Source organism: Bombyx mandarina, chromosome 12 (genome assembly GCF_030267445.1).
Source record: "Bombyx mandarina strain Sakado chromosome 12, ASM3026744v2".
In the NCBI taxonomy this organism is placed as follows: domain Eukaryota; kingdom Metazoa; phylum Arthropoda; class Insecta; order Lepidoptera; family Bombycidae; genus Bombyx; species Bombyx mandarina.
The window spans coordinates 1257269-1275805 of NC_143219.1; the positions used below are offsets into that span (position 1 = coordinate 1257269).

Here is an 18537-nt window from a genome sequence, read left to right on the forward strand (position 1 = left end):
TTCGTAGATATTACGTGCAAGACGTAACTTAAATAAATGAGTGTATGCATGTACCTATGTATTGCATACAGTTTAGTAGCAATATTATCGCACAAGTTTAACTAATATTATGTTATTACACAAAGAAGGTTTGGCATCTGCCTTTTAGTTACGAAATCGGACTTTTGTCGTTAGTTGGAATCCATTGAACGAATCTTTTGTTTTAAACAATGTCAAGAAAGTTTATTATGCGTCGTGTGAACTGTCCTTAAACGGCGATTATATCAATGCCAGCCGAAGATTCATGATTAGACGAAAGAGCTGTAGGCAGGTTTTTGACATTAAAGTAATAACTAGCTGAATTAATTTAGACCAACGCTCTCAGTTTTATCATCCTTCTTTCTCTTGTGGGGTTCGGCCTTTTCTATAGTTCGTGCAAGCTGTCCTAAGGTTTGGGGTAGGTACTCTTTCAGCTTCTTGTAGGTATCTCAGATTTTCAGGAATTCTTGAAAGATTTATTTTCAAGAGTTCTATGATTTTAAACTGCAGGTACACAATCCTGCGGAATGTGCACGAGAGATGGATCTCTCCTCTCTTCACTTTAACCCCTCCCTATTGGACGAGAGGAGAGGGTGTTAACTTAACGCCTTTTCCGTTATTTCTTTAAGCATCTTGAAACAGAGTAACAAGATGACGGAGTATCAGGCTTCTCGACCGTGACTGGTTCTCAAACAGTAGAATAGTTCAGTGGTATCAGTTGACAGCTGTTTAGGCGGATTCTCGAGAGTCCGCCAACCGTTGACAATCGAGGCCATAGGAGATGTGGACCACGAGAAGCGTTTTACCTCACTTTCGTTGCTGTATCGGATTTTAATCATTTACCAGCTAAATAAATTAGGACTTGAAGGTTGCAATCCATCATAAAAGTACTATTAGAAGAGGCGATTCGATGATTGCGTAGTAGTTAGGTATTTAGAATAAGCTAAACACAAACCAGAACTCAGTTTCATTACTCTCAAAGGCTCCGCCTAATTCTTAGTTGCTCTGTTCATGGATGTCAGAGGCCTGTTTATAATGATAATTAGGAATAAGGACATATCGCGTACCCTTCGAGAAACGTCGTTGAAGGGCTAAACTCATTCCAGAGCCGAATGGTAATAACAAAAAAAAAATTAAAATAATACCCTGTAATTGTTTCAAGAAGTGTGGGATAGACTTTTTTTTATTTTTTTATTGCTTAGATGTGTGGACGAGCTCACAGCCCACCTGGTGTTAAGTGGTTACTGGAGCCCATAGACATCTACAACGTAAATGCGCCACACACCTTGAGATATAGTTCTAAGGTCTCAGTATAGTCACAACGGCTGCCCCGCCCTTCAAACCGAAACGCATTACTGCTTCACGGCAGAAATAGGCGGGGCGGTGGTACCTACCCGTGCGGACTCACAAGAGGTCCTACCACCAGTAATTACGCAAATTACAATTTTGCGGGTTTGATTTTTATTGCACGATGTTATTCCTTCACCGTGGAAGTCAATCGTGAACATTTGTTGAGTACGTATTTCCTTAGAAAAATTGGTACCCGCCAGCGAGATTCGAACACCAGTGCATCGCTCGATACGAATGCACCGGACGTCTTATCCTTTAGGCCACGACGACTTCAAACAGACTTCAGACTGCTCGGAGACAGATGGTATAATGGTGAGAGGTCCATAATAGATTTAGTTCGTTTTAGCACTTCGGGCATTACGGTCTTCTAATTGATTCCTTAATCTAATGTTCGAGACCTTTCCATCTACCATTACTAATTGGATACACATATACTACCTACCTACAGCTCAACAATGAGTAACCTTTCACGCGGAGATAATTCGTTCGTTGTCAACGTATGATTGACAGCTTTTGTATTCGAGCCGATTTCATTGCTAAATAGAATAAACACAAACTTATTATTGGGCTCGTGAACACTAGTACCTACTCTTGACCTTTTCTATCGTATTTTCCATTGTTCCAAAATTTACCGGTGCTAGAGCCTATTTCAAATACGTAAGAAGTAAACTAAAATCTTAGCAGTCACAGATTCCACTTTGGAGAGTAGAATGCCCGTTAATTCTCTATTTCTCGTCTCTTAATGTACGGCGTCGTTCCCGCTGCGATATCTATGTTGTCCGATAACCATTGACAAATTGACAACTTTTTTTTTTACGTACCTATGCTGATAACCTTGAGAGGCTATTTCAGCTTCACCCTAACGTGTAGGTGAGCTCACGGGGCTCAAACCGGAGTATTGCTAGCACTGGCCCTAGCAAGAGTAGTGCTTCGCAGAATCTACCACCGAATGGGAAACGCGACCCACTGAGAAGATCCGGCGAGAAACTCAGTGGGCTGTGTCTATGGGTTAATTCGCTCGTCGAGCCCTTCGTCGCAAGCGACGGGTTCGACGAGAACGGTGACCGGGATTGACAACACACACAACAGAATGCTTTTCTTTTTTTTATTGCTTAGGTGGGTGGACGAGCTCACAGCCCAGCTGGTGTTAAGTGGTTCCACAAGCCCATAGAAATCTATAACGCAAATTCCGCCACTCACCTTGAGATATGAATTCTAAGGTCTCAAGTATACTTACAACAACTACCCCACCCTTCAACCCGAAACGCATTACTGTTTCACGGCAGAAATAGGCAGGGCGGTGGTACATACTCTTGCGGACTCACAAGACGTCCTACCGCCATAACGAACACCATTCCGCTATAACACTACGTTCATTCATCGAAGCGAGTCTCGTAATATCGGAGCAGCCTAATTTTCACCGCATTACGTTACGAGGAATGCGCAACGCTCGGCCGTGACTCTTAACTATTAGTATTCTACCGGGCGTCGGCGCAGCAAACGATAATTGCATATTATGCCGCCCGTATTACACAGGTCGACTTGATTAGGTGTTCCTGGTTGCGACAAATATTACCCTAGTTTATTTAGCCGCAGCCGACGGTTCGGTTTGTGTGATTCGGGTTCTCGATGCGCTGTAAGGTTGCGTTTTAAATAATTAATCATTAGAATAACTTGTTTGTTTTGTAACCTAAATTTCTATCACGCATTGAAGTGTATGTGTGACCTTTCGTTTCAAGCTGTGTTGCTAAACTTATCATAATATTCAAAATATGGAGAACATAATAAGATACTTTCTTTCTGAGGCATCTAAATCTAAATAAATAAATAAAATATTTTATCCAAATCTATAGAAAATCCAAAACCTTTTTTTTACATGAATGACGCATTGAGAAGCACTCACCAACTAAATAACCACAACCCACATTTATACTGAAGAATCTCATTGGTATACTCATAGCCATTAACACTGTCCTTTTGATCAACAAACTCCGAAAAATAGCAGCGGCTTGGCTCTGCCCCTGGCATTGCTGAAGTCCGTAGGCGACGGTAACCACTCACCATCAGGTGGGTCGTCGTGCTCGTCTGCCTACAAGGGTAATAAAAAAAACATTAACTTAAAGTGTTTCATACTCCTTTTTAATATACGCTTTAAGGTATTTTTCGTGTACTATTGTTTAATTTATTTAAATGTCACATTAATTGTGTCAATACTACTGGAATAAATAATAAAACTCTCATTTTCTTACTTACATATATTTTTTTTACAAAATTTTGTTACATCCCGTTTCATCTTTAGAAAGTTACGTAAAAATTTCGACATTCCCTTCATTACGTACGTAATTTTGTAAATATACATTCATAATTCTTCTAATCAATATACATATATGGGCTTTCACAAACATTAAGGCATATGTATTTGTTTTAATTATAATCAAAATACTCAAAATCACTAGTACATATTTACATTTTCATTTATAGACGTATCATAAATTATCAAAGGAAATTTAATTTTATTAGAAATGCAATAAAATTTATTAAGTTTTTATTTATTTATTTATTTTATAAAATCTTAAAAACAATAAGGCCGTTGTCGATGACTCGATTAATACTTTCAAAGAGAAAAGGCACAGGATTAAAAAATATAGCACGCTATTTCAGTTGTCATTATTTTTTGGATGTTTCAATTGATGGCAACATTAGAATTTTGAACTAAAACGTTATACAGTCGACTCTCGTTAATTCCATGTATATGTAGTCGTCGTGGCCTAACGGATATGTAGTCGTCGTGGCCTAACGGATAAGACGTCCGGTGCATTCGTGTTGAGCGATGCACCGGTGTTCGAATCCCGCAGGCGGGTACCAATTTTTCAAATGAAATACGTACTCAACAAATGTTCACGATTGACTTCCACGGTGCAGGAATAACATCGTGTAATAAAAATGAAACCCGCAAAATTATAATTTGCGTAATTACTGGTGGTAGGACCTCTTGTGAGTCCGCGCGGGTGGGTACCACCACCCTGCCTATTTCTGCCGTGAAGCAGTAATGCGTTTCGGTTTGAAGGGTGGGGCAGCCGTCGTTACTATACTTGAGACCTTAGAACTTGTATCTCAAGGTGGGTGGCGCATTTACGTTGTGGATGTCTATGGGCTCCAGTAACCACTTAACATCAGGTGGGCTGTGAGCTCGTCCACCCATCTAAGCAATAAAAAAAAAAAAAAAATCCAACCTGCGATAATTAGAACCTCTCTATAATTCAAAGTTATCACGAGTTCCCTACAGGATCTCTTTATATTTCGAACTAAATCAATACATTTTTATGTACTTGGTAATTCGAACGAAAAAATCATTGCTATATAATAAAACGACGCGTTAATTCGAACTCATCGGGGTCCAACACTCGACAATTTAAAGTTGCAGAGAGAAAGAGGTCGAATGATTGTAATGTAAGTACATTTTGCGACAAGTTCAAACTTGTATCAACATACACGAGCCTTTGTTTTTGTTATGAACGAAAGTGATGAAAAAGCATTTCAGGCACTTTTTCTCTTAAAAAAAGTTATTGAGCCGTCTGAGCAGCAACAATGTGTTTTGAAGCAAACCAGTATAACAGAGTTCTTTCGAAACATTAATTAATTTACATTATGAATAGGTTTATGTATGTATAAGAATGTAGGTACATGTATGTATGTACACTCTAAACTTTTTTCATTGTTGTAGAATAGCAGTTAATAAATAATTATTGATCAATACTTAGTAATTCGAAGTTTTATTTATTTTCTCTCACAAATTTCGAACCATTTGATATTTCAAACATTCGATAATTCGTAATATTTTAAGAGTCCCTCAAGTTTCGAATTAACGAGGGTCGACTGTATTGCGAATGCGTATTCACGTCTAAATGTAAATGAAGTCAAATATCGATAACAATTGAATATGCAACTTCGAAAAGGGCACATGTCGCATATTTTGTCAAATACGTTTTTTCATATACATGTAGTTTTGAGGCTTACGTACACCCATTCTATAATAATTCCAGTAATTTTCAATTGCTAATTAACACTAAAATATATCTCAAAAGTTAATATTTTAAATATTACACTGCTTTAGAAAATAATCAGTTTTTTTGTCATTTCCTGAACAATTTACATTTTCAGAGATGTGCCCTCTTCGAAACTGCGAATATTCAATTATTCACGATTAAAAAAATATCATTGAAGTTTAAATGATTTTTCTTTAATGTTCTTGACCACAATTTCGTCGTTAGCTTTTTGAACGAAAACTAGCTATTTTTCTTATATACTCAAGAGCCTTACTTAATATAAAAAAATTATATTTTTTGCATTTTTTTTGGTTGAAATCGTCTTTAATGTAATTGTATTTTTGAAAAGTAATATCATTAGTGAACTGCGTTAATCAAAGGACGCGTTTTCAAAAATATTATATATTCTGATAGACTTATCACATTAATGAAAAATCTTTCGCGATTGCAAAATTATCAAGTGTAATATGCATTATATTTCGCAGTAAAAATGTATTTATTTATAAGAATAAATCGAATTATGATTTTCACAATGAAAGTAAATATTGTTTTTGTTTTTAATGTATTTGTTTTTTAAATCTTAGATACGATGAGTAACCAAGAATATTATTGCATACGATTTTTTTTTAAATCTGTTAGTAAATGTGTGCACTTTAGAAACATACGCAAAAGACTAATCTGTATTTTTTTTCCTTCCTAAATAGGTATTAAAAGTATAGGTCAATCTAATACTTTTGAGTGCTGGACAATCCCTAATATCATATACAATCCAGTCAACTTGTAAATCCAAACGAGTCGATTTGCTTGGACTGTAATTATATTAATATTCATTATCGTCAAAAGCTCATATGCCATACGCACTGTAAGATGACAGCGATTTATCGTCTTTTTGCATTAAAACTTTATAATCTCAAAACTTACTAATTTTACAGGAGAGTGTTTTAAATGTTTAACATGTGATATCTTTAATATTAATTATCTTTGTAAAATTTATTTTTATTTTTGACCAGTTACATTATCTGTCTTTAAAGTAAGATAAAATGATGTATGTATTAATTTTGTCAATATTAGTCAAAACAGGGAAACTAAAAAACAAAAAAAAACAAAAACTAAACTACGCTCTTTTGACAGTATTTATGAGAAAAATACTGGTGATACCAAATGTTTACGCATATTAACTCAATTTCGAATATTTTTTTGAAATTGTACACTTTAATGCGAAAAGGCGTTATTTCAAATTTAGGGACCAGAGTGTTCCTTCCGTTTACGATATCGAATTTATTTATAGATTACAAATATCCTTTGCGGTTTTTTGCGGGTACCTATATTTCAGGCTGACCATTCGGAGATTAATCTACACCGCCGAAATTCAAGACTGAGAGAAAGACCCAGAAAACTTTAAATACACATGTTTCTTAGGATCGACAAGAAATTGTCATAGTAGTTTTGAAAAATGTACACGTACTAAAGGGGCAATTCTTCGTCAAACGCGGTGGGTTGGCAGCGGCTTTAGCGCTGTGTCACGATCGACTTCGTCAGACCATCGCCCGAATACAGAGTGCTTAGTGAGAGTTTTTTAACGTTCACGATAGCGTAAAAGTTAGCTCATATTTGTATGGAATGGGATCGTTTGCGTATGTTTGCCGCTAGGGGCGCTGTTCCAACTGCATACAAAATTGGGTTAACGCTATCGAGAACTCTGTGTGCTTAGTGAGAGTTTTTACAGCGTCCCTACGTTTGCCGCTAAGGGGGCTAAGCAATAAAATATTTAAAAAATACACTCTAAATAAGGTTAGGTAGTTTTAGTTATTTCTGTCGCAAAGCAGCGATGCGTTCTGTGTGCTTAGTGCGAGTTTTTTAACGTTCTCGATAGCGTAAAAGTTAATTCAATTTTTTGTATGGAGTTGGAACGTTTGCCTGCGTTTGTCGCTAGATGGCGCGCGTTATAAGTATTAAGCGAACTGTCGCATACATGTGGCTTTCACCCCTCGAAATAGAGTATGTTCAGTGTCCTAACTGAGGAGTCGTCGGCGTTCTTTCAATTGGGTACCCGATAAACGTGTTGTTTAAAAACAAATTATCACTAAAACAGTTGGATAGTAATAAAATAAATTAAATGGCCAATAAAAGCGCTTAAATTGATAGTAGGGATCGAGAACAAATGCTAGCATAACTAGCGACCCGCCCTCGCTTCGCATCGGGGACTGTAATTTATTATTCATTATGAAAATAGAGATGGCAGATTTTTTTCCTACTTACTTGACACCTATAGTTATATTTTGAGTAGTTCACAATATATCTTTATAAATTATAGCCTATGTGTTATTCTGAGGTGTAAGCTATATTATTCTAAAGTCTCATCAAAATTCATTCCGTAGTTTTTGGGTGAAACAGTAACAAACATACATCCATACATTCTTACAAGCTTTCGCGTTTATATTAATAGTAGGATATTACAAATGATGTAATAGTGAGTTGGTTTGTTTGTTACGCGTTCACATCTTAAATAACCAAATATAATGAAGTTTTTCATACAAGTTTTCAAGGATACAGAAAAGGACATAACTTTTAATCTATAAGATAGTTCTAGAGGGATACCGTGTTCGATATTACGTGCGCAAAACCGCGGGTAAGAGTTAGTAACATATATATATGGCACATGATAAATACTGGCGCCATATTCTAAAGTAGTGCGTTCTCTGTCAGGCACGAAATCAGAAAGCTTATAAAATCCTAATTTTCTGAAATGATCTAATTTGATTCTCATAGCACATTCAAATGTGGACTTATGATATTGTGCATTAAATAACATATCAAATCTCGTTTGCAGCACTCTGGTTTCCCCCGCTTTCTCAATGGCAATATTATTTTATTTATTAAAAAAAAAAAAAAAAAACTAACACATTTCGCACTCATTACAAACATCATTAATAATGCATCAAAACGTAACGAATTTATTCCGAGGAACTAATAATTTTTTTTTAATAGAATCTTATATTTTAACATTCTGAGATCATTTTATCAACAAAAAAAAAAAAAAAATTATAGTATTTGCATTTTGTCGCGATACGAATTTTGGTTTCATAAAAGCGTATTAGTTGATATCGATAAGCGTTATGATGAAAGCGTTATACAGCTTTAGAAAAATCGACGAAACAATTCAGACAGTATAAACTTTGAAAGCATTATACAGCTTTAGATAAAAATCAACCAAACAAATCTTCTGCCTTCTATGTTGTATATAAAAATGAATTGCTGTTCGTTAGTCTCGCTAAAACTCGAGAACGGCTGGACCGATTTGGCTAATTTTGGTCTTGAATTATTTGTGGAAGTCCAGAGGAGGTTTAAAAGGTAGATACATATGAAAATACTCGGAATTAAATAAAAATAACAATTTTGTTTTTCCTTTGATGTGTCCCCCGTCGGACGGATTCCTTTTCTTTGTTTTTATGTTTATTTTATACAAAAGTTTAGGTCTTTTATTTATCGATTGAGGCACTACGAAGTATGTCGGGTCAGCTAGTGAGACAATAAAAACGAGAATCATTTGAATGTTTACATATTGAGGGATTAAAGGCTATTTGGTTTAAGCCACATTTATCATTTATATAATTACATTAGCGACCCGCCCTCGCTTCGCTTCGGAAACTGCAATTTATTCTTGATTTCTCCACTATTTAATGGATGTTATTATACACATAAACCTTCCTCTTCAATCACTCTACCTATTAAAAAAAAAACGCATTAAAATCCGTTGCGTAGTTTTAAAGATTTAAGCATACATAGGAACAGAGAAAGCGACTTTGTTTTATACTATGTAGTGATTATTTATTGTAATTAAAGGCGGGTTTTATTTGCTACGAGTATCAAGAGTAACGATGTTTTTAATTGAACTTCAATTAAATTTACTCGGTGTTTCCCGAGCGCTATGACATGTCCTTCTTCAAACGAAGCTTGTGGAGAGTATTAAGCGGTAGGCAGCGGATTGGCTCTGTCCCTGGTATTGCTGAAGTCCATGGGCGACGGTAACCACTTACTATCAGGTGGGCCGTGTGTTCGTCTGCCTACAAAGGCAATAAAAAACAAAAAAGAAAACTCCACTCGAATAGTTGAAGTTTTTTTTTGTTATGATATTTTTCCAAATTTTGAACTTAAATGACTCTCCGGTAAAGTTGCAAAAATGTTGCTTGAACCAAATATCCTTTCACGTCTCGATATATTCTTGCGCGATGTCCGCGATTTAAGGTAGATAGATATATTTGTTTTAATTAGTTGTGATAAATATTCGTTTTCCGGTGGTTGGGCTAGGTCCCGTGGTTCTAGTGAGCTACACGAGCAAGTACCGCCACCTTGCCTATTACCACTTCGAAGTACGGGCCTCCTGTTATATATTCTTAAATCACAAGTCTGACAGTATCAACCTAGTATCGTTCACGTATTGTGATATCTATGGGCTTTGCTAACCATTTAACCACCAAAAATTAAATCGAGGTGACAGATACCTCTTTAACTTTTAAAATACCTAACTTTTACGGTTTAATCGTTTTTTTATTATTATTTTTTTGGTGTCCCTCAATAGCTCTATTTATTATGAGGTGTTTCAGGATTATCCATTCTTTCTGGGACACCCTGTATATAAAATTTAATGTAGCGCGCATGCAAGCCTTTGGTTATTTTTACATGTTTCATCATCGATTTCAGCCAACGAGATCCGAAAATGCGAAAAGTCTATACAGAGACGTATCTTACTTTAACGTCTATATAGAGACGTATCGATATTACTTTGTTTCGATATCAACAAAACACATTTGTTTCATATTGTCGTGTCCCTTCAAACAAAAAAAAAAAACTAAATATCAATATGTTTTTTGATGGCACTTCGTTTTTCAGACAACGAATAAATTATTCATTTTCAAGTATGGTGTTAAATCTTCAAATAATAAGACAAAACTCCCAAAAAAATTTTCAGTACAACTTTTTAGTTAAACCTTTTTGAATAAAATACATTAGACAATTAATTGTAATGTTATTTGGTAAAATTCGTTCATTTCTCGTAAATTATCATTAACTTCATGAGTTCCAGGGCTTTTTTAAATTTATTTAACGTATTAATGTAATTGCGTTATTAATTTCCACGTCTCAGCTGCTCAGCGACGTGCGCTTGCGTCGAACGTTCATTAGGAAATGAGTTTATGACGCCATTCCACCACAGATTATCCCGAACTGGACGTCACTGACTCTGTGTCTATTTTTTTCTTATTTTTTTTCATGCAAATGGATATACATGTAATTAATAACCTCAAAACCAAATGTTAGTAAAAAAATTATTAATGCTACGCTTCCAGAACTAAATTAAAAACCTATATTTATTCTTATAACTATCATAAACGTTCCTCTCTATAATAATAACTATTTAATATCATTACTTAACTACGCACGTTATCTGTGGGAATTTGCAGGTCAATTATTTTCAAATAAAAAATATAATATGTATAACACAAAACACGACATTTCGCCGAAGTTCTCAAATAATGGCACATGTTAAAAAAAAGATAGTTTGAGCAATTAGCGATTAGTGCACACTGGCTATGTTTTGCAGCTACAGTTTTGATATTAGACTTCAAATTTGGACCGTTTATTTTGAAAGTCGTGTAAGTCCATTTTTGAGAAAAATGAGCTATCACGTAATTCATGCTTAATTAAGCAAGAATTACGTGTTACGTTGTATGTACGTATGTACGTTACGTAAAAAATTTACATGAAATTTAATGTAAATTTTTTATATATAACTAGTCCGTGTTTAATTTCTCAAAAAAATCCCATGTTTTGTACAACTTAAAATCGGTCGGTAAATAAAATTGCATTATCATCGATTATGAAAGTGATGTAAGTCCAATTGACAGAGGTAGGTGGCATAGCCAGACCTCATATGATTTGCCTGTATTTTTAAATCAACAAATATAGTAACCTTTAATTTTCTCGAAACAAAAGAAAGTGGACTTACACCACTTTCAAAATAAACGGTCCATTTATCTCTTTTAAGGTAAACTTTCAAAACTAGCGGCATTGTTGCTTAGCCGCCGCTGCAGAGATCAACCAACTGGTTTGTATGAATCTTAATGAAAGTGAAAACATCGCCCGCGATCGTTCACAAACTATTTCATACAAATGAGCATCGTCCGCAGTCAATCGCCGGTTCGCAAAACTTATTATTTTACTCGTGCAACTATTGAATTCAACCAGCAAATTGCTATTCCGATATAAAGTTTCAGTTTTATACTCTATTCTTATGACAAAAATACACATGCAAAGATGACATATATAAAAAGAATAGACTATAAGAGAGTGAGTTTTTAATTATTACTTTTATACTACATTCCTATGCAAAATTCCCACAAAAGCACTTGTTATATATAATATATATATATATATACACAAAATAATATCTTTTCTACCTTGTCATAACTTTCACGAGTATAATTAAATCCTTAATTATGTCTTTATTGTAATCATAACAAACGATCACACTACCTTACCTCTTTAAAAAGTTGGACACTTAATTTGAGCTGCACTTGACGCCATTTTGGCTTCGATACAACAGCAAACATAATAATAAAATACAAGTTATATAAAAAAAAAAAAAAAACGAATTAATCAAAACTCATCTAAATTTTGTAAAAATAATAACATATTAAAATAATAATAATAATAATAATAAAATACCAACGTAAGTTTATCAAAGTCACGATCGTATCAAAGAAACCGTTAAAACTTAAAATAATCAAATGCAAATAAAAAAAAATCAAAATGAGATTTTAGTATCTATTCAGGATCACGGTGGGTGGGGAGGCTAGGAGACGGAGGATATGGCGTTGTGCGGAGAGCCCATCTGCGTCAGCACCTTGTCGAGCCACTGCAGGGGCCCGTGCAGGTGGATCTCGATCCAGCACGGCGTCGACGTCACGTCCTGCCGATGGTACTCCGCCCCCCAGCCCTTCACGAACGACATCCGGATAGTGCACATCTTGGTCAGCTCGTAAACCGCCTCGAAGCCGTGGTTCACGCTCTGGGAAAGCAGCTGCGCGAACTCCCGGTTGTTGAAGATCTTCAGCGAGCAACCGGGCGGGATCTTGCACACGGTCGACGGATGGAAGCCGTGATGGTGATTGCAGTTACGGCTCTGCACGAATATCGCAGCGTCAGACAGACATTCCGCATACACTTCCCCCCCTACGTAATACAAATGCACTCCCTTCCCTATGTGACGCCTTGTGTTTTCTATAGTGGAGTTTCTATTGACGTTACTGAGTTGCCCAAGGCAGAACCTATCGCTGTTGTTCGAAGGATCAGTGAAGCCGTCGACGACAACAGAATGGGAGTTACAGTGGAACACTTCACCCACCCTACAGTTTAGTTCGTAGTATGCGACTGAAGCCCAATATAGGGGCTCTTGATAGGAAACCGGGGCCACCTCGCCAGGAGGTTCAGAGTCTTCGGAAGGCGGCGAGTACGCTGGAGGCGGGGTGTCTGGTAATTCAGAGCTGGCTGAAGGCGGAAAACCTGAACCAGAGTAAGAGACATTGTGGGGCATAGAAGGTTCGGCGGTTCTTTGGAATGGCAATAGAGAATGACCGGGAGCAAACTCTGAATGCCGTGGCACTAAGACAGGTGGGAGTACGGGACTCTCAACACGCTTATAGTGATAGGGGTTTATGCAGACTTCTTTTTGTTTGGCGCTAAATGGAAACTGGCAAATCTCTAGAGGTTTGAGTTCGTGGTGGCTCTGAAGGTCCGGCCATCTCCAAACTCGACAGTATATCACGTGCGGCAAGCCTTTGCGATGAGAAACCTGAAAAGTAATGGGTGATGCTTTTAAAAATTGTTTTGTAAATGTGAATTTTGTTTGCTACATTTTTGTTTTTTAAATAAATTACACCCAAAACCTATGTTAATATGCATAAGGTTAATTTAAAACAAATAACATTTTAACAGTAACTTGAACTTAAATTTAATAAATAAGTTTCATATTGGTTACTCTTGGCATGTAATTTGATCAATTATATTGAATAATTAAAAATACTTTTTGAGTTTAATCTTCCAGTTTTCTTGTTGCTGTTATTATATCAATTCCGACGGTTCAAATACTTTACTATATCATGCCAATCATAACGATAATAATAATTATAATTATTATGTCTTATGACTCACAAGAATGACGGAAATACAAACATTGCAGTTAATCACCCGTCTTGAATTTTGGTGATAAATAACATTCAAATATTTAGTGATATAAATAGATTAATTATAAGTCCAAATAATAAAATCATCTTAATTACATAAATCACTCTGGTATTTTGTCAAAGTATTAAGTATTTAATTCTGTTTCATAATGGCATTTACCAGTGTAAAGAGTAGAAAAATATTCCACTCATTCATTTCCAAAGAGGAATCTGGTTGCAGATCAAAATCATTTTCAATTCACTCATCCAACACAATCTTATACCTTTAAACTAGCAATTCTTGTATATTAATATATATGTATATAATCTGAATCTCAGAAATGGCTCCAACGATTTTCATAAAATTTAGTATGCAGGGGATTTCGGGGGCGATAAATCGACCTAGCTACCTTGTTTTATTCGTGTTTTCAATAATCGACTCTTCCCGACATCTATTGGCGAATAATAATAATATTTTTCTTAACTAAAGGGAAACTAACCGCTTTAAAGACACAACAAGATGGCGTTATCCGAAAAAATCATCTAGTCACTCTTAATTGCATACTTTGTACACACTTTGAATACTTCTGTACATACCTCACATTGGAAGGTGCTTAGATTCAAAGCAGGTATTTCATAATAGAGAAACTATAGCTGGACATTCAAATGATTTTAATATTTTTTTACTGCTTACAGGTGAATGAGCTAACGGTTCAATTATCGTGGTATTAGTGGTAACCAGAGCTCACAGACATCAATAACATAAATGCTGCCATCCATCTTGAGACTTGAGTTCTAAGGTGTCAGTTTTTGCAGTACATCGGCTGCCCCACCCTTCAAGCCGAAACAGATTACTGCTTCACGGCAGAGATAGGCTGGGTGGTATGTGGTATCTATTGGTGCGGGTCATAAGACACCCTACTACCTATTGTTAGGTTGAAGTACAGAATGGCGATAATACCTGTAATCTTCCATCTAATGAACGGGGTATTGTGACACACTTCGATGGTGTCCCAGGACACGAGAGAGCCCTCTCTAACTCCTCGACAGCACCTTTCCGCTTCTTGAGCTTTTTGACTAAACTATCTACTGCTTTCTCAGCCCATTTTTCTTCTTCATCGCCCTGTGAATCAAATAATAGAATTTTTTCTTGCTACATAGAGTTTGTATTTAGTTATTTTATATACAACATAGCTGTGAAATGTACAATAATGTATACATTGATTAGATCTTTTTTTTTTTATTGCTTAGATGGGTGGACGAGCTCACAGCCCACCTGGTGTTAAGTGGTTACTGGAGCCCATAGACATCCACAACGTAAATGCGCCACCCACCTTGAGATACAAGTTCTAAGGTCTCAAGTATAGTTACAACGGCTGCCCCACCCTTCAAACCGAAACGCATTACTGCTTCACGGCAGAAATAGGCAGGGTGGTGGTACCCACCCGCGCGGACTCACAAGAGGTCCTACCACCATACCTCTCTCCCACAACCAGATCTCTCTCCAGTGCATCAAATGTGGAGATTATTTGTGTCAGTCGTCTGTTTTGTATATATTTATTATCATAATTACTGCTACTTTATTCTTGTTACTTGTATACTGTAAGAAGATAATTGCAACCTTTAGAGGGATCAACACTGGGAAAAATTTAAATTGAGGTATGAAAATTGCTCAGAACATTAACAGACAGAATGTTATTGTATGGCACTTGTGTATATACTATAACTATACATACAAACTTATCTTGAAAATGTCATTAGTCTGATTCAGGAATTTCTCAAATATTATCTATTCAATGTTAACTATTGTTAACTATGTCGATATCACTCAGTTAAATTCCAAGTTGATCCTCACTTTGATAGAACATAACATACATACTACATAAGACAAATATCCAGTCAAAATAAACCAATGGTCGGTACCATAAGCATGCTTGATATCCCATCCTATAAGTGTTATAAAAGGCAATCAAGGGATTCACTGGAAAATAGGCTCCAGTGTTTTGAGAAGATCACACTGGTGTACTGCAGTTGTCAATCAGGTTAGTAAGTAATTTGATGTATATTAGGGTATATCATAGCCCATAAACTCATTTGGGGACACAATGGCAACCACTAATATAGACTTTGTTGGTCATTTAAATAAAAAAATTAGTTCCATTAGACTAAATCTCACCGATTAGATAATAGAATATTTTTATTGAAATTGTACTGCTATTTAATTTTTTATATTGACAATAACCTAAATTATTGTAATATAAGAAATAATATCATTATCTCATATTATTTCTTATGATTCATTGTTTTTCTTAGTATTTTTTTGTGAATCATTGTTAAAAAAGTGTTTTTTTAGTGTGATATCAATGATCCTACTATATTACGATCAATGTTATGTTCAAGCAAGTACACAGCAAGCATAGTTGCACCCAGTAAACAGAAAATATCAGGAGTCCTCAATCTTTCTTAAGCTGTATGTGACGTTACGCATGTCTATCATGAATGGTAACCACTCAACATCAGTTGCATGCTTGTGTCTTTAAAAGCAACAATAACCAGTATTTAGTAAAATTCAGTTGCTTATTCGAACTTCAGGCTATTGCTGTAGAAATGTGGTATTCCTATCATCTACTGGTTCATAGCACTAGACTGGTGCTCATGAGAAGTACATGGAAAAATGTGGCAAATATTGGGAATGAAACATAAAGATTTAATCTTGCTTATTTTAAGAATGCCTGTGAAAATGGCCCAGTTATTTACAGTTCAGAAATTGTAGATTGCAGAATTAATTTTGACTCTTCTAACTTTGCTGATAGGCACTTACAGATTCTTTTTTCTTATATTGTATAAAGGTTGTCACAACTTTGAAAGTAAAATGCATTACTGTTTTACAACTGAAAGAATAGATGAAACAATAGATTTAAAATACTCTACCTCATTATCCAAATTTATAATATTTACCTTTATTTTACCTTCATAAATTAATGCATTATTGTGAACGAGGTTTGTATACACATGTTGAGTATGATATTGAATCTGATGTTCTATGTTATTTACATTTGAAAAAATATCCTATCTTTACTTTTTGGCACCTCTTCATCAATAAGATTTCAGAAGATTCTACAGGTATGCAGTCAGTCTAGCTTACACCTCATTTAACTGTCATTAGTATATCAATTTACATATACTAATAGTGATGTCTATTCACTTTTAGTTACTTTATTAATACATTTGTTTCCCACAATTTTATCTGACCCGTCAGACTATAGCTTATAGATAATAATTGAAATCCTTGCCAAAATGAATTTTGATACAACAAATACTTAACATTTTAGTGGATATCTCAAACAGAAGGAAGCAAAGAGAATAATGCAGTACTGATATGTTACATACACACAATCCCTACTTAGTTACTCTATCACTACTAAGAATCCTCATCACACTTGCTAATCGAAGGTCCCCTATTGCCATTGGGTTGATATCACAAATATACCTACAGAGATGCTAATTAGATCATTAGGTCGATGGTAGGCACTTATAAGCATTAGTCAAAACCTTAGGCATGTGTTTTATAGTGAAGTTAACAAAATATCTCATCTGTTTAGTTATAAATAAATAAATAAAATAAAAAAGCCTGTATTTCCTTATCCTTAACTTTCATTTGAAATGTAGTATTTATTTGTTAGTGTTTAGTTAGTTATTAATGCTTATTGTCTAAATGTTAGTACGAGTTAATTTTTGTTATCGGATATGGACCCCTCCTCGGGTGAAGGCCTCCTACAGTCCTTTCCACTGATCTCTGTCCTTGCCGATCGTTTGCCAGTTTAGTTATGAATACCGAATACAAACTAAATGCTAAATTTAAATACTGTTTCTCATCTAGTTGACATAAAGACATTGTAATTGTACTAACAGAAGCTATGAGAAGTACATTCATTTCTGTTAGTAAGTTGTCGCTTTTTAGACATTTATGCTTAATCAAAATAATACCATATCAATACCAATAGTCCTAATTTCAATGTGAGATATAGGTTTTATAATTATTAAAAAATTTGATTACCTGTTTCCAGCCAAGTAGTTTTTTGACAGCGGGACTGGTAAATGAGAATAGGCTGTTAAGGCTAGACATAGGCCCGCTACTCGAAGACTCGCCATCGTCAGTGTCCATCCCTACGTCCTGTTATGAGTCACCGGCCAAAGGCACACGCGTCCCCACAGTCACCGCGGCAACCGACACACCATCGATCAGCAATTCGGTATTCCCCACGGTGTCCCGGGCTAATTACGAACTCCACAAGATTGGCGTGACAATTGCCAAGCGTCCGGCCCACTATGATTTACGGCCTCCAATTTCAATCACTTGTTTACACATTCATCAAGAACGCGGTTTTTTTTTTAATTCAATTACGCTCCAACAGAAGTTCCTTAGATAACAAAATTTATTCAAGATTATAAAAAATAAAACGCTTAAAACGCAACAACTAGAATGCCAGTTAGTTAACCAGTTCCTTTTTTGACGTTACTGTTAATGTTGCCATAAATATTCTGTCGGAATAGCAACATACTCTATGTCACTTATAACTAGAAATATACTATATAACCTGTACCTAATATACTAATTTTAGCGATAGATCGAATTCGAGTGACAGAATACTCGAAGCACTGACACATAAATGTAGGTAACGGAGGTAGTGGTGAGGCAGCATTGAGGCAGTGGCATCTTTTTATCCCTAGTATTGTTTATAATTATCTAATCATAACTATTAAAATAATCTGTGTATCTAATAACCATAGATAATACACTTATTATTTCTAATAACCACCTTCTTCATCGTATACCGTAAAATGGGGCGATTAGGGACAAATTCCAACTTTATTAGCAATTTTAAGGTAGTTGTTGATGTTTA

At 35.5% G+C, this 18537-nt stretch overlaps 1 protein-coding gene across 1 annotated transcript; it reads right to left on the reverse strand.

The window, feature by feature from the left end:
* Positions 1-3608: 3608 nt before the first annotated feature.
* On the reverse strand, positions 3609-18187 carry Mad (mothers against decapentaplegic homolog 1). The gene is made up of 3 exons (XM_028175028.2): positions 17691-18187; positions 14595-14756; positions 3609-13263 (listed from the first exon to the last, which is right to left on the reverse strand). Exons 1-3 carry the CDS (start codon positions 17796-17798, stop codon positions 12265-12267), a joined length of 1269 nt encoding a protein of 422 aa, XP_028030829.1. The 5' UTR covers positions 17799-18187; the 3' UTR covers positions 3609-12264.
* Between the last annotated feature and the right edge of the window lie 350 nt (positions 18188-18537).

Excerpts from the sequence above, each read along its gene's own strand:
- Mad (XM_028175028.2), bottom strand. The coding sequence starts at position 17,798 with ATGGACACTGACGATGGCGAGTCTTCGAGTAGCGGGCCTATGTCTAGC. Across the intron at positions 14,757-17,690 it reads AACTACTTGGCTGGAAACAG|GGCGATGAAGAAGAAAAATG; the intron begins GTAATCAAATTT and ends TTTGATTCACAG. Across the intron at positions 13,264-14,594 it reads CATTAGATGGAAGATTACAG|GTTTCTCATCGCAAAGGCTT; the intron begins GTATTATCGCCA and ends ATTACTTTTCAG.